Source organism: Desmodus rotundus, chromosome 10, assembly GCF_022682495.2.
Source record: "Desmodus rotundus isolate HL8 chromosome 10, HLdesRot8A.1, whole genome shotgun sequence".
NCBI lineage: Eukaryota > Metazoa > Chordata > Mammalia > Chiroptera > Phyllostomidae > Desmodus > Desmodus rotundus.
The window spans coordinates 41,675,623-41,696,350 of NC_071396.1; the positions used below are offsets into that span (position 1 = coordinate 41,675,623).

The 20,728-nt window shown below is 39.2% G+C and overlaps 1 protein-coding gene across 9 annotated transcripts in view; it reads left to right on the top strand.

Moving 5' to 3' along the window:
- NSD1 (nuclear receptor binding SET domain protein 1) overlaps positions 1–20,728 on the top strand; it is a 119,249-nt gene that overhangs the window by 31,752 nt on the left and 66,769 nt on the right. For all 9 annotated transcript variants that reach the window (XM_053912968.2, XM_053912973.2, XM_053912966.1 and 6 more), the window contains one exon: positions 11,691–11,826. In XM_053912968.2, coding sequence (XP_053768943.1) covers positions 11,691–11,826 — 136 coding nt within the window. The remainder of the gene's footprint in view (positions 1–11,690; positions 11,827–20,728) is intronic.

Below are 20,728 nucleotides of genomic sequence, written 5' to 3' on the forward strand. Positions count from 1 at the left end.
CTTCCAGTAGCCCTAAGAAGTAGGTGCCCTTTTACAGAAGAGTCAAATGAGGCACAGAGACAAGCAGTTTCAGACTCTTTCAAAATAATTCAGAGTATGATAATGCCGATTTCTTTGGTACATTTTTCTCACCATTGCTAGGAAATTCTGTCCCAGAGTGTGTATAAAAATGTATGTTTTTATAAAATTGGAGATTTTGTACATGCCTTTTGTAACCTTCCTTCCTCTACTTAATGTATATGTGTGTATGAAATTTCTGTATTCCATTCCAATGTATACATTTTCTATAATTTATTTAGACAAGTCTCTGACGTCTAGATTATTTCTATTTCGTGGCCATTTAAAAGATTTTATTTATTTATTTTTAGATAAAGGGGAAGGTGGGGAGAAAGAGAGGGAGAGAAACATCGATGAGGGAGAAACACACTGATGTAAGAGAGAAATGTCGTTCATTGTGTCTCGTACATGTCCCAGCTGGGGACCAAACCCTCAACCCAGGGATGTGCCCTGACCTGGAATTGGCCTCGCCTGGGATGATGCCCAACCCACTGAGCCACACGGGTCAGGACCATTTCTTGGCCATTTAAAAAGTGATTAGACTAAAGCATATTTTAAGTATTGCTTTTTAAAAACATCATTCTCCCAAATTGTTTGAGATTTTAGTTAGTGCCCTCCTTGGCTCAAGAAAAGGCTGTTTGTAAACCAGAAAATGTGTTGATAGCTTTAGAACAGCTTCAGTGACTTTGCTTGTATGAATAGACTTTAAAGTTAGTTGTTTTTGAATGGGGAATATTTGGATTTCCAAAACGTTGGGGGAATGTGAGTTTTATTTAAATATTATGGAAAATTTCATTTGTAAAATGTGGGATCCTGCGTAAAGAACATTCTGATTTATGTTCTGAGAATTTGACTGGTGCAATGGAAAAAGTTTTTTTACTGTAGTTAAGGTTAACTCCCTGTGTTGATATTTTGGTACCAGTTCTGTGAGCCTGGGCAAATGTCTTCATTTCTGCCTCTATTTCTTATCCATTATTTAGGGAAAATACCCTCTTAGCCTGTCCTGAGACGCTACTGTGAGGTCATGAGATAATTAAGTATTAAGTGTTCAGTAGAGTGCCTCTGAAAATTTTTTTTGTTTGTTTAATCCTCATCTGAGGATATGTTTTTATTGAATTTAGGGAGAAAGGGAGGGGAGGAGGGTGGGAGAGAGAAACACCAAGCAGTTGCCTCCTATAAGCATCCCAGCGGGGGCTCAAACCTGCAACCTAGGCATGTGCGCTGACTGGAAATTGAGCCCACGACCTTTGCTGTGTGGAATGGCACTCCAACCTAACAGGCCACCCAGCCAGGGCCTGATGTTTAGTGCGCCCAAACATAACTGGCTAGATCACTAAACTTAATGCTGAGTTATTGTACTTTGCAAGTGCTCCGTGTGCGATGTGGTTGAGATGCACTTTAACCCCCTTCCGTCAGATTCGAAAGAAATATAGTTGCGAGACCAGGCTGGACTTTTCTTGGGTTTTTTTTGTTTTTGTTTTTGTTTTTCATTTCACATATTTTTTTTAGTATTCTAGGCGAGGTGTTAAAGGATAAGGAAGTTATGCTGCTTTCATACAGTTTACAGTCTAGCAAAGAATATAAGGATAAAAGAAAATATTTTATTCTTTCCTTTGTTTGCTATCTCTTATATTTTTGCAAATTGATTCCATAAACCATTTCTGGCGAGAAAAGTCAGCATCATCTGTAATTTGAAGAGTCACTTACAACTTCATACATAAAAGGAAAATGTTGTCATCTGTTGTGCGTCTTTACCCAGACCACCACCAACTAGAGAAAGCATTGGGGGCGTTTGGGGGGGGGGGGTTGGTTTAATTTTGAATTGGGCTGGGGACCTTCAAATGATTTTGAATACTCACACATGATTCATGAATGCTTGGGTTAAAAATATCTGGGACTGTTTCTAACAGAGTGTTAGAAGTGGGTCTCTGTTTTCACTTGCGCTTAGAAAGGTTGAAGTTGGAGCTAAGAGAGGCTTCAGTGAGGAAGGTTGATTTATGACCCTTCCCAGAATCCAAGGTTACTCCATAGCTTTGCCGAAAACCAAATTTGTTAGTGTGTCAAGCCTCTGAGACTATCTGCAGTCTAACCCCCATGATGAGGAAATGTTTGGAAAAAGATATTTTACAGGAATAATTGTTTTGAATAGCCATGTACCTCCTTTCCAAAATCCGGATATGTGGGAGACTAATTGGTAATCTGAAGGTTGCTTAGAGAACTATAATTTCAAAATTTAGTAGTCTGATTAAACTCTGATGGGCTATGTGTATCGCTGTGTCAAATTTAGTAGTATTGCCCATTTTTAAACCAGGGAATTTTGGGGATAGTGGCTGATTGTTGGCTGTCCTTGAAGGAAAGACCTTTAATGTTTATGTGTTTAAATATGTCATTTATCTTTCTTTAAAAAGATTTATTTATTTTTTAAAATTTATTTACTTATTTATATTTAGACAGAACAGGAGGGAGGGAGAAAGAGAGGAAAATGTCAATGTGTGGTTGCCTCTCTCGAGCCCCCTACTGGGGACCTGGCTTGCATGCAACCCAGGCATATGCCCTGACTGGGAATCAAACCAGCAACCTTTTGCTTAGAAGGCCAGCGCTCAGTCCATTGAGCCACACCAGCAAGGGCTGTCATTTATCTTTTTAAGACAAGAGAGGTTATGTAGATTAAGGACTTAATAGGGTTTTTTTTAATTGAATAAATTTGATATGAAGTTTAATTGAATAAATTTGATAGGAAGTTTGATATGAAATTTGTAACTACCTATTTGTACTTCTTAATCCCCTCACTCTTCACCCATTGCCCCCACACCTCCTTCAATCTGGCGACCATCAAAACTCTCTCCACATCCATGATTCTCTCTCTGTTCTTCTTGTTTGCTTAGTTTGTTTTTTATTCAGTTGTTCATAGATATGTAGGCACTGCCATTTCATTGTTCATAGTTTTGATGATCTTTTTCTTAAAAAGGCCCTTTAACATTTCATATAATAATGGTTTGGTGATGATGAACTCCTTTAGTTTTTTCCTATCTGGGAAGCACATTATCTGCCCTTCGATTCTAAATGGTATCTTTGCTAGGTACAGCAATCTTAGCTGTAGTAGGTTCCTGCTTTTCATGATTTTGAATATTTCTTGCTAATCCCTTTAAGACTACAAAGTTTCTTTAGAGAAATCAGCTGATAGTCTTATGGGAACTCCTCTGTAGGTAACTAACTTCTTTTCTCTCACTGCTTTTGAGATTCTCTCTTTCTTTTTAATCTTTGGCATTTTAATTATGATGTGTCTTGGAGTGGGACTCTTTGCATCCATCTTGTTTGGGACTCTCTGTGCTGCCTGGACTTGCGTGTCTATTTCCTTCACCAAATTAGGGAAGTTTTCTTTCATTATTATTTCAAATAGATTTCCAATTTCTTGCTCTTTCTCTTTTCCTTCTGGCACCCTTATGGTGTGAATTTTGGACCTCTTAAAAGTTGTCCCAGAGGCTGCTTAATACTATTCCCATTTTTTTTGGATTCTTTTTTCTTCTTGTTATTCTCATTGGTTGTTTTTTCTTATGTTCCAAATCATTGATTTGATTCTAGGCTACATCCACTCTACTCTTGTTTTCCTGTAAATTGTTCTCTATTTCAATGAGTGTATCCTTTGTTTCTGACTGGATCTTTTTTATGCTCTTGATGTTCTCACTAAGTTCCTTGAGCATCCTTATATCCAGTGTTTCTAATTCTGCATCTGATAGATTGCTTACGTCCATTTCATGTAGTTCACCGGTGGCAAGCACAAGGCTCACGGGCCGAATCCAGCCCTCTACCTTGTTTTATCCGGCCCAGCACCTTGTTTCTCCCTGGCAGCAGAGCTTGACTGTTAAGGAGTAGTTACATTTATACCGTCCTGAAATTACATTTGGCCCTTTGAAGGCAATCACGAGGCTGATGTGGCCCTGGGGGAGAATGAGTTTGACACCCCTGATTTAGTTCTTTTTCGAGTTTTGATCTGTTCTTTCATTTGGGCCATGTTTCTTTGTCTCTTCATTTTGGTAGCCTCCTTGTGTTTGTTCCTATGTACAGGTAGTGCTGTTTTGACTCTGTCTTGGTCGTGCGGCCTAATGTAGGTGTCCTGTAGGGTCCAGTGGCACAGCTTCCCCATCACCTAAGGGGTACTTGAGGTGTGTCCTTCATGTGGGCTGAGTACACTCTTCTGTTGTAGTTGTACCTTGGTTGCTATTGGCAGGTCAACGGGAGGGATTTACCCAGGCTAGTCAGCTGCCAGGACTGGCTGTGACCACCTCCACCCTCCGTGGATGATGAGCTCTGAAGGGGCAGCGTTGTGGTGCTCCTGATGTGGTCTGTAGCTGTCCACTGGGTGCACTGGTCCTGGGGTCAGCCCCACCTGTGTTTTGCCCAGGGCCACCTTGCCTGAGCTGTGAAGCAATCTGAGATGGCTGCTCCTTGTGCTGGGCTTGGAGATGCTCAGGTGAAGCCAGCTGTGAAAGTAGTCTGGCTGTTGCTAGTGCTGGGCCTGGGGCTCACTGAGGCCAGCTGTTGATTGTTTGATAGGATTTAGGAAGTTGTGAAGCTAGAGTCAAGATGAGCCATTCATATGGAAAAGCAGCTTGGGTGGGCTGGAAAGTTGGGTGGGTCAGAGTCTCTGGGGATTTCCAAGGTGGGTCGGGTTAGCCAGTTGATGGAGTCTCAGGTATGGCACCAGCTTGCTGGATCTGTGGGTGGAAGGTTTAGAAAAGGGACAATGAAGTGTCTAGCATCAAGGTGAGCAGAACTCACTTGTATAACAGTGGTGTCTTTCAAGCTGCTACCCTGGTGCTGGAGCTCAGAGAGGGAGTGAGTCTTGAGTAGGTTAGTCTGTGTGTGGGTTCTTTAAGACAAACTGCTTGGGGCCACTGACTTAATCCCTGCTGGTTGTTGCAGCTAGAAGTTGTATGGACTAATCATTCTGGCACTGGAACCCTGGGCTGGGGGGCCTGGTGTGGGATTGGGCCTCCTCGCTCCTGAGATATCCCTCCTGAATTTTTATCTACCAAACATGGCTGAGGGACCAGCCTGTTCTGCATCTGCACCCCTCCTACCAGTCTGGATGGATGTGATTTCTATAATTCCGTAGTTGTCAGACTTTCATTCAGCTTGATTTCTGACAGTTCTGACTCAGAGCAATGGCTGTTCTATATTTTAGTTGTAATTTTGATGTGGTTTTGCAAAGGGGCGAGCCAGTCTGCCTACTCTGCCATCTTGACCGGAAGTAAGGCCTCAAGTTGTGACAGGTGCCGAAGCTGACAGAATCAGGCACCTAATTGTGTTGCTTAGGTAATAATGGCTCACTGTACCCTATTTTGGTTTAGTTAAGATGTTATTATTTTATGCAACATGTATTTTTGTTCCAGATACGGGGATACAGAAGCGAATGACACCTTGTCCTCATTCACTTTGAGACTGATGGAATAGATAAACATAAACTGAAAACAACGTAATGATGAGCTAAGAGACCCATAGGATATAGTGGAGAGGCAGTTGGTTGGCATAGCCAAGGAAAAGGGGATGATGGAAGGAAGGCATCCTGAAAGGACCTAGGAGAAAGAGAGGAATTCCCAGAGGAAAGGAAATAGAAGGATAAAGAGTATAATCTAAAAGGGGAACTGTAGATAGTTTGGTGTGTAAACTTTTGAGGTGGAAAATAGTAAAACAGGAGATTGAAAACAAGAAGAATCTAGGTCCTATCCTTATTTCACAGGTAGCCAGCCAGTGTACTTTGACTGTCTATATTTCTTGAAGTTGTTTTGAGAAATTTGTTACTAATAATAAAGCTAGTTCTTTCTCCAAGACCCTTTCACCCCCATCTCCCACCTTATCATTAAGAATATTTTACTTTGCTAATTTCTGTCTTCCAAAGAGGTAGTCAGCTCCCAAAGGACTTGTTTTTTCCATGCCTGAGTTATAAGCACTCAGAATATTTCTAAAATTCTTAAATATGAAGAAATATTTTTCTTGAAAATAAGTGTTTACTGTAAAAAAAAGAAAGTCCTCCATAATTTTCACCCTGTAGAAATATTCGCTGTTTACTATTTTCCAAATTTAGTAAATATGTGAATGAGTGATTTGACATGAACTAGTTAAACTAAATTTCATCACTCAGTGTACATTACCTGAGCATCTGCAGCATCCACTACTATGTAACAACTAGAGATACAGAGATAAGACAGTAATCTTCATCATCAAGTGACCTACGCTTTTAAATGACTAAGGCACCAGTGGGAGAAATTAAAAAACCTGTTTGGCAAGTTTTACTTCTATCTTTTTAATGTGAATTGCTTAGAACAATTAATTACATGATTAAAGAAAGTTTAAAAAGGAAAAATAAACTCTACGAGGGTCTATACAAAGTTAAAATTTGTGTAGTCCTTTATTATGCACATTTAATTTTTTTATAGTGGTAATGACATCTTTAAAGGTTTTGTGTTTTTTCTTAATATTTTTCTGGCTTTCCATAGTAATTTTTAATGACTGACTGCTTAATAAACCAGCAAATGATCCCGAATTTGTTTACCTGTCTTGTAGCTTCAGTTAGTTTTTTCCTTCACTTCTAGTGTTTGCAGTTTAAGGTGACAGAGAAAATGTTACAGCCTTTGCCTTTCTCCTTCTTTTGGATTATTTTCTTTCTTTCTTTTTAAAGATTTTATTTATTTATTTTTAGAGTGGGGAGGGAGAAAGACGAAGGCAATCAATGAGTGGTTGCCTCTCATGCGCCCCCTACTGGCTGCTGCTGACCTGATGATATGTCACAAGCACTTTCCAACTTTTCTTTGGCATATTTGAATTATAAATATCACTACTCTTGTGTTTTGGGGCCATTATTAAGTAAAATAAGGGTGACTTCAGCACAGCACTGTGATACCTCAACCCTTGATCTGAAAACCAGGAAGGCAACCAAGTGACTAATGGGCAAGTAGCCTATACGGCATGGCTGTGGTGGACAAAGGGATGAGTCACATGCTGGGTGGTTTGGGATTGAGTGGGACTGCTCAAGATTATTCATTATACTGCTTAGAACAGCATGCATTTTTAAATTTATGAATTGTTTCTTTCTGGAATTTTCTATTTCATATTTTGGACCTTGGTTGACAAAGAGGAACTGAAACTGGAAAGGGAAATTGCAGATAATGGTGGACCAGTGTAGTCTTCTCCAATTTTAGTTAATGGCAATTCCATCTTTCTCGTACTTGAGGCATAAACCCTTAGAGTGATCTGTGAGTTCTTTCTGTAGCACCCATATCCATTCCATCAGTAAATTTCATTGGCTCTTTCCACTTCTTGCCCCCTCCACCTATCCAAGATTGGTTCACGTAACTGTTATATCTCACCTGGATTATTATTGCACTAACTTTCTAAGTAGGATTCTGTGCTTCCACCTGAGCCCCTGAAAGCTGTTTTCAATTTGGCACTCAGAGTGGTCCTTTTAAAACATCAACCCTTCAAAGATACCTGCCTTCCTTAGAGTAGAATAAGGCATATTTCTTCCTCCCCCTGGATTATTTCTGTCACGTCATTTCTTCCTTTCTCTTACTTGGTCACTCTGTTGTAGCCACATTGACTTTCTTGCTGCTCTTTTGTAAAATGTTAGAGTGTATTTGTTTCTTCCTTGTGATCTTTTTTTTTTAAATAAAGATTTTAGTTATTTTTTAGAGAGAAAAGGAGAAGGACAGAAGCATCAATGAGTGGTTGCCTCTTGTGCACCCCCTACTGGGGACCTGGCGGGCACCTTGGGCATGTGCCCTGACTGGGAATCGAACTGACCCCCCTTTGATTCACAGGCCGGCACTCAATCCACTGAGCCACACCAGCCAGGGCTCTTCTTTATGATCTTTGGTGTGATATTTTACTCAGTTCAAAACATTCTAATTTTTATTATGATTTATTTTGTGATGTAAGGTTTATTTAAAAGTATACTTGTTAATTGCCTAAAAGATGTATATTTTACTCATGTTTTGTAATTAATTACTAATTTAATTACACTATGGACAGAGAATACATTCCATATGATTCCAGTCCTTTCAGTTGGTTGAGAGTACTCAATGACCCAGTACTACATGGTTAATATTTATAAATATTCCCTGTGCTCAGAAAAAATATATATTCTACACTTAGAGTGTGGGAATTTATTGTAGTCATTAGGTCATTTGTTTTTCACAATGCTGAAATTTTCAAACTCTCAGCAATTTATTTTTTTTGCTTATTCTTTTATTTGCTGAGAGAGGTTTATCTCCACTATAATTATAATATTTTTTTCTTACCATTTTCCAATTTTTGTTTTCTATAATTTTTCCTTTTATGTTTTCTGTATTTTGAGGCTATTGTTATTAGAGGCATACATTTTTTACTTATTTTTATTTATTTCTTGTCCTTACCCAAGGACATATTTTCATTGCTTTTAGAGGGAGAGGAAGGGAAAGAGAAACATCCATGTGAGAGAGAAACATTGATTGGTTGCTTTCTTATAACCTGCAACCTGGCTATGCGTCCTGACCAGGAATTGAACCAGTGACTTTTCAGTTTGCGGGATGACCCTCCAACCGAGCTACACCAGCCAGGGCCGGCATAAATATTTTAAAAATTGATTTTAGAAGGGGGGGTGGGAGGCAGAGAGAGAGAAAGAAACATTGATTTGTTGTTCTGCTTATTTATGCATTCATCAGTCAATTCAGATTGAACCTGCAACCTTAGCATATCAGGAAGATGCTCTAACCAACTGAGCTACCTGGCCAGGGCTATAGAGGTACAAAGTTTTAAAAATTAGCCCACTTTAATTAGCAATAAATTTGAGTTTAAATTTACCATGTTATTTTGTGCTATTTGTCCTGTTTATTTTTCTTCTCCTTCCCTGCCTTCTTTTGGGCTTTTAAGTTTTTTCATTGTTCCATTTATGCTCCTGCTCCTTGCATTCAAGTTTGGAAATTACATCATTGGTTTCTCTTCATTTAGAGGTTACCCAGAAATTACAAGAGGCCTCCCTAACTTTTTCAGTATTAAAATTTCCGTTACCTTCTTTCCTGACAATATATAGAGTTTAAAACACTTTATTTCTCCCTAATAATATGTAAAATTTAAGAACCCTTTAACCTCATTATCCTTTTTCAACTTGGAGTATTGTAAATTTTATAATTCATCCTTGTTCTTTTAAACTTTAGACATTACTGTTTTAAACAGTCATTTTTCATTTTGCACAGTTAACTCCTTTTGTTTTTTATGTCTCAGACCAGAGATAATTTCCTTTTGTCTGAATTATTTTAGAATTTTCCTTCTCTAGGACCCACTGGTGACTAACTCTCCCACTTTTGGTTTGTCTGAAGTTGTATTTAGCTCTCCTTCTTGAAAGATATTTTTGCTGGACAGAGATTTCCACATTAGCAGGTGTTTTCTAACGGCATATTGAAACTATCATCCCCTGTCTTTCTGAATTCCATTGTTGCTGGTGAAGTCAGTAGTTGGGAATTAGAAATCTCCTGCCTTTTAAAGGTAATGTGTCTTTTTCTCTGGTTGTGTTTAAAGATTCTTTCTTTTTGGCGCTGAGGGGGTTGTTTGGTTTTGTTTCTAATATTTTGATGTGTCTAGGGACGGATTTCTGTTTGTTTATTCTCAGGATTTGTTCACCTGCTTGATTGAGTCAGTGGATTAGTGACTGATTAATTCTGGTGAATTCTTAGCCAATTTCTGCTATTATTCCTTAAAGATCAGTGACATTTCTTCACTGTATTCCCTGTTACTCCCCAGGTGTCTCGGGATCAGGATTCATCCTGGTGTCTCTTGTTGAGCTTTGTATGTAGGTGTTTAGTAAATCTATGTGCAGTTGAATTAGGAGTTTAACAAAGAGTTATTTGGGAGTCTTTCTTTCCAAGATGTTCCAAATATATTAATTAATCACAAATAAAGTTATATCAAATTTATGGGAAATTACTCAAATTACAGTTTTCAGTAGAGGTAAGTGAAAGATTTGTTTTTCCATCTGTCTCGGTAGCTTGGTCTTAAAGTTCCAAAACCTACTAGCCTTGAAGTCACGTTTTTTTTTCTGGTAACTAACAAACTGGTAACAGGCAAAAATGGCCTCTTGGGCTTTTTAAAAAATTGTTTATATAGTAAGACGTAGTTTGTCTCATTTCCTAGTAACTATACTACTCACAGAAATTTCATAGAATAAGGGCATTCTATGAGATTTAACTTAGTTCTGTATGAATACAGAGTCTTAAAATTTGAATGGTAATTTATAAATCATTGAATTGAGCCCAGTTTTTTGATATCCTTGAGCCTGAGGCATTATTCATTATTTTTATTTGAATGACTTTAGTCCATTCATTCAGTATACTTTTTGAATACTTAATCTGTGCCAGGCACACACTGTTTTAAGCATTAAGGCTGGAAGCTGGAACCTGAGGGAGGAGCTCACCAAGTCTTTTTAAAAGACCTGACACTTTTATACTGGCCTGCAAACCAAAGGGTTGCTGGTTTGATTCCCAGTCAGAGCACATACCCGGGTTGTGGGCCAGGTCCCCAGTAGGGGGCGTGTGAGAGGCAACCACACATTGATATTTCTCTCCCTCTCTTTCTCCCTCCCTTCCCTCTCTAAAAATAAATAGGTAAAATCTTTAAAAAAATAATTTAATTAAAAAAAAGACATGGCACTTACAGAAAATCAAAATAGTATTTGTACATCCCCTTGGGGTAGATGGAGTGGATTATTCTTTGTCTGAGTACGCTAGTGCTTCTTTTGCCCAGAAATATCCTAGCATACTTGCTACTCCTCTTTGTAGCTATCAGGTGGGAAGCTGTTTTACTAAATACAAAGTTGTCTTCCTCTCAGGACAGGAGATGTGTACTGTTTATGGGTTGTTAAAGGCATGGACATGGGTTTAGGGCTGAAGTGGAGGCATTTGAATTGCAGATCGATTAGGAATATTATTTTTGAAAAAAAGATTCAGCCACGGTCTTTGCATGGGACAAGTCCAAGGAGCTCGATGCACATTGTGTTCTGCACGCATGTGTCCTTCAGGGTTGTGCAGTGCTCTGGTCTTAGCTGCAGCCCCCTTCACATCCTGGGAAATAACTGAGTCAGTTGATTGACATTGCTACAATCTACCCTGTAGTTCTCAGGGTTGTTTTGTTAGACCCATTATTGCTAGTTAATGAATAGGATGTCTGAAGTATATAGAATATCACCTGCAGAAGGGACCACAGTCTCTTGACATTGTTAACGTTTTTTTTAATATAATTTTTTCTCTCTTTTTCCCCCCCCCCGATGTGTTGTGATCCAAGGACTAAGGCAAAGATAATCTTTTCCTTGGGATGATTCTGTTTATTTCAGTTTTTAGGTCTTTATAAATCAAAATAAATTATTTTTCCAGAATGTGGGCAGATTATTTACATAAAACAAATATAAATTGAGAGCTACTACTGTATGTATAAAGGGCTGTGTTATGACCAATTAAGAGAGTATTTTAGTTGTAATTGTTGTTAAGCTCTGGAGCATTTTCGTCTAGAATTTTTTTAGCCATTGCTATCTTAGAAGGCTGTGAGAAGATGATATGTTTCAAAAACTTTTGATTCTTATTGATGCTCCATGTTTTGTCTGTCTAAAGTGTCAACCCAAGAAAAAGTCTACGCCGCTGAAGTATGAAGTTGGAGATCTCATCTGGGCAAAATTCAAGAGGCGCCCGTGGTGGCCCTGCAGGATTTGTTCCGATCCGTTGATTAACACGCACTCAAAAATGAAAGGTAATACTTGCCCTTGATTTCACATGGTAAAATAGTTTGGAGTTATAAACTGCATTTGCCTTTAGTTTAACTCAAATTTTATTGTCTTTAGTAATAATTTATTTTTACCTTTGAGTGTTTAGTGAATACTTATTAATTTATTTTACCTTTTTGGATTTTTTAAGCGATCGTTTTATTCTATCTGTAGATGCCAGGAGAGTGTTAGGCTTATTTCCTAAAGTTTACATCGTCCAGAATCACTTTCCAGTATATTTCTTACCCTACTTTTATTGTCAGGTTTGTATTGTCTTTGAAGCTGAAACCGTTATTTTAAAATGCTATGAGTTATTTTGAATTTTCTTTTAAATCCTCACCTGAGGATGTATGTATTGGTTTTAGAGAGAGAGAAAGTGAGGGAAACATGGATCGGTCGCCTCCTACACTCTCCCTGAAAGGGGACTGAATCCACAGCCTAGGTATGTGCCCTGACCAGAGATCGAACCCACAGCCTTTTGGCGTAGGGGACGCTGCTTCAGCCAGCAGAGCCACCTGGCCAGGGTGAATTTCAAATCTTAATTTTTAGAGTATTACCATTAATACTGTGTTTGAATCTCAGGTGATTTGTCTTTAAAATGCTATAAGATAGGGGCTGAAACTTGATCTTGAACTCCTTTTCTTCTGTTAAGATGGTTTGGGATTTTATTGTAGATTTCTTTTTTAAGATTTTATTTATTTTTTAGAGAGAGGGCAAGGGAGGGAGAAAGAGAGGAAGAGAGAAACATCAATCAGCTGCCTTTCCCGCAACTCCAATTTGGGACCAGGCTCACAACCTAGACATGTGCCCTGACCAGGAATTGAACTGGTGACTTGTTACCTTGCAGTACCACACCCAACCAACTGAGCCATGCCAGCCCCGGCTTGTTGTAGCTTTAATATATGTATTTTAGTTTTTGAATAGGTTACATACACAACAAGATTTTAAATAATCAACTGATTCCCTCCTTTTGTCTGATCTGCCCCATTCTTTACCACACCTTTCAAACCAATTGTTAGGAAAGTTTCTTTCTTTAAATCCACATATGTAGTCTCACATCCCTAACCGTTTAATTTTAACATAAAAGTAGCATATTGTATTTTCTTTCTACAGTTGCTTTTTTTACTTGAAGATTTTTCCATTTTAGTGCATTGAACACTTCCTTGTTTTATCTTTTTACAGCTGCATAGTTTTTCACTTTTTGAATATGCTATGCTTTATGTAACCATTCTCCTATTGATGGATGTTAGCTTTTTTCTAATCTTGCCTTGTAAAGATGATACACACATATACATATACACACACGTGTGACATAAACAAACACATACTGGGTTGGCCAAAGGTCCGTTTAATTTTTTTCTGTAAAATAAGACATTTTTCATTTTCACCAATAACTATTGATTTGGATATTTTGAGTATGTCAGCTATGTCCCATGTGGTAATAACATTGATTGTTCTCAATTAGTGTCTCGATTTGATCTCTATCAACTTTTGACATGTTTAGTCAGTCACAGCACCTTCTCCTTACACTAAACAATTCTTTTTTTTTTTTGCATTTTAATTGCGTTTTTACCTTTCTTAATAACGAAGCATAATATGCTGAAAATGTTGCGAATTTTCTTTCATCTTCAGTATAGAAATAGCTGCACAAAAATTCACCAGTTTTGATAAGTTTTTTTTAATGCATGCTGGTAGGACAGCTCTCACAATTCAGTTTAACAAAATTGTTCCGAATGAAGTGAAAGACAATTAAGTGCTACTAGAGCCATCTTATAGGGGGGAAAATGAACGTTTTTGGGAAGAAAATGCAGACAATTGTAACTGAATAACAATTTAAAAAAAAAAAAAAAGAACCTTTTGACCCACCCAATACATGTGTTAGTGTGCCGTATGCACTTTTTTGCCCAAAGTTTTGAGGGAAAAATAAGGGTGCGCATTATACATGGGTAGTACTAAATCCATATCTATATAAATATTTGTGATCCTTTTATTTATGCTTATGCATTAAAAGAGTAACTCCAGAAACCAATAACAATATCTGTATGCAAAATAATACCCTGAAATACAATAATTGGTTTTGTTTCTAAATATAAGTAAATAAATAATTGGATTTAAAATTAAAATGAAAGGGGTTTTTTTTTTGTTTTTTTTTTTTAAGTTTCTGCCATAAACATGGGTGCACATTATACACAGGAGCGCATTGTACATGGCAAAATGTTGTGCATGTCCATTTATCTGTGGGATGATTTACCAAAAGTGGGGTTGTCAGATTTGATTTTATATTTTGAATGTGGAATTGCCCAAAGACCTTTATAGCTTACTGTTTGTCTGTTTGTTTGTTTTTTTAATGGTATCTTATTTGTGGTCTCTTCGGACATTTAAATTTAGAAAATTCTTTTAGTCCTCCTATTCTACCCTGCCTCTTCCTGTGGACTGCTGGTTTCTTACTTACTGCAATGTTCTTTATGCGCACTAGTGTGTCCATGCCATTTATTCGACAAATATGAAGTATGTTGTATAGATACTGTACTAGGGATTGGGATCTGGTATTGAGTAAAACATCAGTCTTTCTTTACCTCGTATATAATTAGAGTTCAGTTAAAGAGACCTGGCATGAGCAAATAATCGGACAAAAAGATAATTACTTAATTTAGACATGTGTGCAAGGAAAGATAATGGTTTACAGTTAGTGATATATCAGGGTTACTTAACCATGGGCTTTTGGTGCAGGGGTATTGAGGGCCAGTTTTGCTAGTGAAATTATCTTTGATCTGAGACCTGAGAGGATAACTAGGAATTAACTAGAAAAAAAGAAGATGGTTCCAGGCATAGAAAATAGTATATGCTCGGCCCCTGAGAAGGCTGCCGCCTGGAGTGGTGGAAGGTTGCACAGTATGAGGCTGGGGAAGTAGATATGAGTCAAATCATGTAGCATCTCTTAGACTTCTTTTGAAAGTTTGTACTTTTTCCTAAGAACAATGGGGTAGCATTCTGGGCCGTACGCAGAGGGTGACATGAGCTGATCAGTGGTTTTCAAAGTTCGCTCTGACTGTAATGTGGAACCCGGACGGGGGCACGAGTCAGTCAGAAGAGAGAGTTAAACAGGGTCAGTGTGGAGATGGGGGTGAGATGACAGTGTTACCAGTCCACTTCCGCACCAGAGGCTGGCGCTGCCCCTGCACACTCCAACCCTTTCACGTGTCCCGCTATGTTCAGGTTCTAGACTCGTGCGGGGAAAAAAATTTCAGGGCTCAAGTCCAGGTGAAAGTGAGAGTAAGTTTATGAAAGCTTGGGACAGTGAGGCAAAGGAAGGGCCCCTGGAGACAGGGTTCAGGGTAAGCCCAGATGAGCTGCTGCTACCCTCTGCTCCTCTGGATGCAAATGTCCTCTGGACCCTTAGAGCTTATGTTAGAAAAAGCAAAGTACACACCCGAGGAAAAGGGGACACAGGCCTGCTGAAAGAAAAGGAGGATATTATCTATTTTCTGCATGTGGGAATTTTAGGGGAGGTCCCAGGGGAAGTTCTGAACAGAATATTCATCAGATTTCCAGGGTGGTGTTTAGTATGCTGATGTATTGAAATGAGTGTGCAGTGGTGACTTGGGTTATTTTCTGGTTAGTTTTAGCTTTATCTTGGATTAGTCTGGCTTGTTTTTCCTTTTTTATACTCACCCAAGGACATGTTTTCATTGCTGAGAGAGATAGTGAGAGAAACATGGATAGGTTGCCTTCCTGTACATGCCCCATCAGGGATTGAACCTGCAACATGGGCATGTTCCCTGAATTGAAGGTGTGGGACCTTTTGGTCTTTAGGACTGCACCACCCAACTGAGCCATAGCAGCCAAAGCTGGTTTTGTTTGCTTTTTTTCCTTTTTCTTATCTGTCTCCCTGACTAAGGTGATTTAAACCACCTGCCCTTAGATATCTTCGGTTAGGGAGGATAGGGTCTTGTGATTTTTCTCAGTTTCCTTGTTCCACTTGGTGCAGAATTTGCCTAGTTTCTTACTAACCTGCCTGAAAGTGGACAAACATAGGAGTTAAAATGTGTATGATTTGGTAATGGGGAGTGAGGAAGATGGAAGTACTGGGGGTTTAGCTCCCAGGTTTCTGTATCTCTGTTGGCTCCCAAGAGTGTAGCTTCACTTGGGCGTAAATAGTGTTGCTGTTTACTGAGAGCACTGGGGTACCTGTGACTCGGGGGAGCCATCTGCTTGTTGATGGTGATTGAAGCCATGTGCCAGGGTGTGGGTGAGATGGCCTTGGGACAAAATTATGCATTAAGAAAAAGGGGGCTTTGAGGAACCCAATATTTGTAGTCTGTATGGAACAGACAGAGCTGGCAAAAGAGATGATTGAATCGTAGATGCAAGTGGAAAACCTAGAGAATGTAGTGTTGGTGACTAGGGTGCTTTAAGAAGTAAGGTGTGGTTGATTTGGTTGAAAATTGCCTAGAGATCAAATAAAATGTCTTAGTTGTAAGAAGGTAGAGATCATTGGTAACCTTTTTTTTTTTTTTTTTTTTTTTTTTGGATTAGACTGATTTGATAAAAAAAATAGAGAAGTGGGGATACTATAGCAAGAGACATATGTGGGGTCCAGAAAGATTTTTATAAGTGGGATGATTGTGCAGGCAGTGCTGATGAGAAGAGCCCTGCAGGTAGGGAGAGGCTGAAGACAGGGGTAGTAAGGGGCCAGAGGCAGGGTGGCCACATAGGGCGACCACATAGGGCTCCTGAGAAGGCGAGAGGCGGACAGGACTCGTATCACAGTGAGCAGTCGGCCTCAATGGGGAGAGCACCTCAAAGGAGTAGCACCTTTCTAGTGCTCACGTCAGGGTGGATGAGGGTGCTGTGGCGGTAAGGCATGCTTGAGGATTCCCGTCTGGCCTGTTTCTGAGTCAAGAATGGGGTTGCACCAGGGAGCAACTGTCAGATAGAATGTGGTTGGGCGGGGAGCTCTAAAAGGGTGAAACTCTTGAATTTCAAGAGAGCTTCCCAGAAGTGCTGATTTCCCGTAGTGTCCTACTGGAGAAACGATAGAACGTGGTAAAATGGATCTGTCTAACCTTATGGCAGCTTATTTCATACTGCTCACTTTTTCTCTTCTATCTTTGCATTTTACATTTTTTGGTTTTTGTTTCCTTTTTCCTGTAGTTTATAGCAAGCTATTGTCAGCCAAGTTCTGGAAAGCTTAATTAACACTCTTAGTAGTTAAGTCTCCATTTTTCTTTGAATGTGCTCCTTTTTCTGTACACCTCCTTCATAGCACATACCTAGTAGAGTCATCAGTCTTGCTATTACTGCCTGGGAGGAGAAATTTTGGACAGACTGCTCTCAAAGTACCCCTGCACCCCTCACTGAAACTATGACAACTATTAATGTTTTATAGCAGCATAAGTTGTCAGTGTAAAAGTTAAAATTATAGTAGACTGTTCCTATTATTGTCATCATTCATGTTTATTGTTTTCTTAGGGAAGCTAAGTATTCCAAATGGTGTTAGAAAACTCGGTTTCATAAAATATTATTATTATTATTTAGGTAATTACTTTAATAATAAACAGTGCATATAATTAATTATTTAATTATATACGAATTCTGAGGGGGGGGGAGGGAGGAAGAAAGACAGAGAAACATCGATATGTGAGAGATACATCAATTGGTTGCCTCTCACATGCCTCCACCTGGGGACCTGGCCTGCAACCCAGGCTTGTGACCTGACTGGGAGTCGAACTGGGGCGACTTTTGGGTTCGCAGGCCAGTGTTCCATCCACAGAGCCACACCAGCCAGTGCTGGATCATTTGATACTTACTTTCGAATGTCAAAGTTTCATTATTTGGATTATTTTTTACTTACGTTCATAGAAGTTGTGGATTAGTTACTTTTCATCCTTGCATGCATTGGGTCTCACCTCCCTCCCCGTCTCTGGCACCCTCTTTCATGTTTTGCCTAATATGTTATAATTTTGGTTAGGAATTCAGTGTGCGCATTATTATGTTAACAGTATACTCAACTTAGTCACCTAGTGTCCTGAGCTTGCCTTGTCCTTAGAATGTTGTGGGTTTTTTTAGTTTTCTGTATATATGTGTTTTGGTGAGGAAGAGGGTTATTAGTTGTCTATATATTTATTGATAATTTAGAGTAAAAGTCTCCAAGTTTTTGTTTGTTTCCACATGATCTATTATATCAATAATTTGTCATTTCCATCATCTTAAATAAGTCTCAACTGGACCCTTGGACCCTTATATATTCCTTCAGTCTGCAGTAGTCAGGCAAACAGCTGTGATCTTGGAGATTCCCTTCAACTCTCTCTTGTGTTGCATTCCATGTTTTAACTCGTGTTTGGTTCACTTACTCATTTTCAGTAGTTTCCTGAGAAAGGGAGTGTGGGAGATAAGGTTTCTTGTGACCCTGCATGGCTGATACAAAATACTAGGCTGGAAATCATTTGTGCTTAGACTGTTGAAGGCATTGTCTTTTAGCTTCCAGAGTTCCTATTAAATCTGAGGTTATTTTGATATTTGATCTTCTGTATGTGATTTCTGTCCCTCTTGTTTGGAAAGCTTGTATACTCTTCACCTTGTTCACAGAGTTCACAAGGGTGTGCCTTGTTGCCGTGAACCTGTGTTCATCTATTGTGTAGATTTAGCAGGCCCTTTTCTTCTACAAATGTAGTTTCTTCAGTTCGGGGGCATTTTCTTTTTCTTTTCTTTTTTTCTTTTCTTTTTTTTTTGAAAGATTTTATTTATTTATTTTTAGAGAGAGTTGAAGGAAGGGAGAAAGCGAGGGAGAGAAACATCAACAGGTGGTTGCCTCCTGCACGCCCTCCACTGGGGACCTGGCCCAGAACCCAGGATGTGTCCTAATTGGGAATGGAACTGGCCACCGTTTGGTTCACTGCCTGCGCTCAATCCATTGAGCTACACCAGCCAGGGCTGGGGCATTTTCTTGAACTATTTCATTGATTATTTCCTCCCCTTTGTTTATTTTTTTTCTATAACTTTTTTCCCTCATCCTCACCTAAGGACATTTTTTTCATTGGTTTCAGAGAGAGAGGTAGGGAGAGAGAGAGAAACATCGATGCAAGAGAGAAGCATTAATTGGTTGCCTCATGTACACATCCAGACCTTGGGGAACAGTGCCTCAAATGGGGGTTGTACACATCCAGATGGGGTCACCTTTGCCCACACCGGGGATCAAACCTGCAACCTTTTGATTGTGCGACAACACTCCAACCACCTGAGCCACACTGGCCAGGCTCTTTCTAGAACTCTTAATCAGATGTTTACGCTTCTGCGTTGAACCTCATAATTTTTTCTTTTTTGTATATTTGTTTTGCTCTACCTACTTTATAGGAAGTTTTTTCAACTTTGTCTTTAATCATTTTTTGAGTTTTAAATTTTTGCTGTTATGTTTTTAATTTTCAAGAATTCCTTTTGTTCCCTGCATCTTATTTCATTAATGCAATATCCTTTTTATTTTTGAGGATATTAATGGCAGCTTTTGTGAAATTTTCTCCTGTACTTTGTTTGTTTCAGGTTCCTTTTTTCCTTCACTGTTTGTTCCTTTGTTCTCTCTTTTTTATGTTTGAGGTTTTCCCCAGATCTCTGTTCAACAGTGAAGAGTAGCCCCAGTCAATGTGGCTCAGTTGGTTGGGCGTCGGTCTGCAAACCAAAAGGTCACTGTTTCCTTTCCTGACTGAGACACGTGCCTGGATTGCGGGTTCAGTCCCGTGATGCCGTGTATATGGAAGGCATCCTTTCAATGTGTCTCTCTTGTGTTGATGTTTCTTTCCCTCTACTTCTCCCTCTCTCTAAAATTTAAAAAAAAAAAAAAAAAAATTAAGCCAGTGAAGAGTAAAGGGCATACAGGCACTTCTGAACAAGTAGAGGTTGTCCACCTTTAATTACCTTGTGTGGTGACCCTCTTCCTCCTCCCTGTCCCTTGTCAGTGCCTTCTCTTTTTTTATGGGCTTGGTGACAGTCCTCAGAGAACAACCTTAATCCTCTTGGCTGGAAAGTAAGCATCTGGCTTACTGTGCTCTTGGGGCTCCATAAAGGGAAGCCGACTGGGTATTTCAGCATTCAGTTCACGTCTTCCGTGTTTGGTACACTCACGCTTCTGGACTGTGCGCAGTGCTGCTGTCTAGAGACCTGTTTCACTTCACCTACTCTGGGGGAAGGGGAGAGGCTGTGATCTGGTGGTGGTTTGTGGTAGAGGAGGAAACTTACGTATCCAAGGCTGCTTGATAACTTTCAGCCAGTCCTCTGTATTTTATCTTCCTAAACTCCAAATGTACAAGGCATTGCCAATTCCTTGTCCTTCAGTAGAAGGATGAGTGGCGTAGAGACGGTTGATTCCTGGCTTTGCTCAATGATAACGTAGAATTTGGCGTGGTAGGATCTATTAAGTTAGTAGCTGTCATACTTATATGTGTGCTTCTCAACTTCTAAGGCACATGCTTGCATAGACACACTAATTTATACTCAGCTGTCTTCTCGTTCCCCTTGTCCTTAAATGGAATTGTGCCTTAAAAATCTCTTTATTATAGCTTTACTGGGGATTAACTACAGCGTAAGTCTTCATTTCATCTTGAACAGTCTTGTTCAGACCTTTCCATACTCTACTTTTAGGGTACCCTTCACAATCAAATTGCTTCTAAGTTCTCAAGGCTGGCCTATCATTTGACTTCTCTGTGGTTTAACGCTTCTCACTGTCTTCCAAGTTTCCCGCATTTTTATTATTGTTTCTCTTTCTATACTTTGTCTTTTGTGTTATTTCTTTTAAAAACTACTTTTACTGTTATTTTTAAAATTGATTCTGTTGAATTTGCTATTACAGTTGTCCCAATTTTTTCCCCCTTTTTGCTCCTCCACCAGCACCCCCCACTC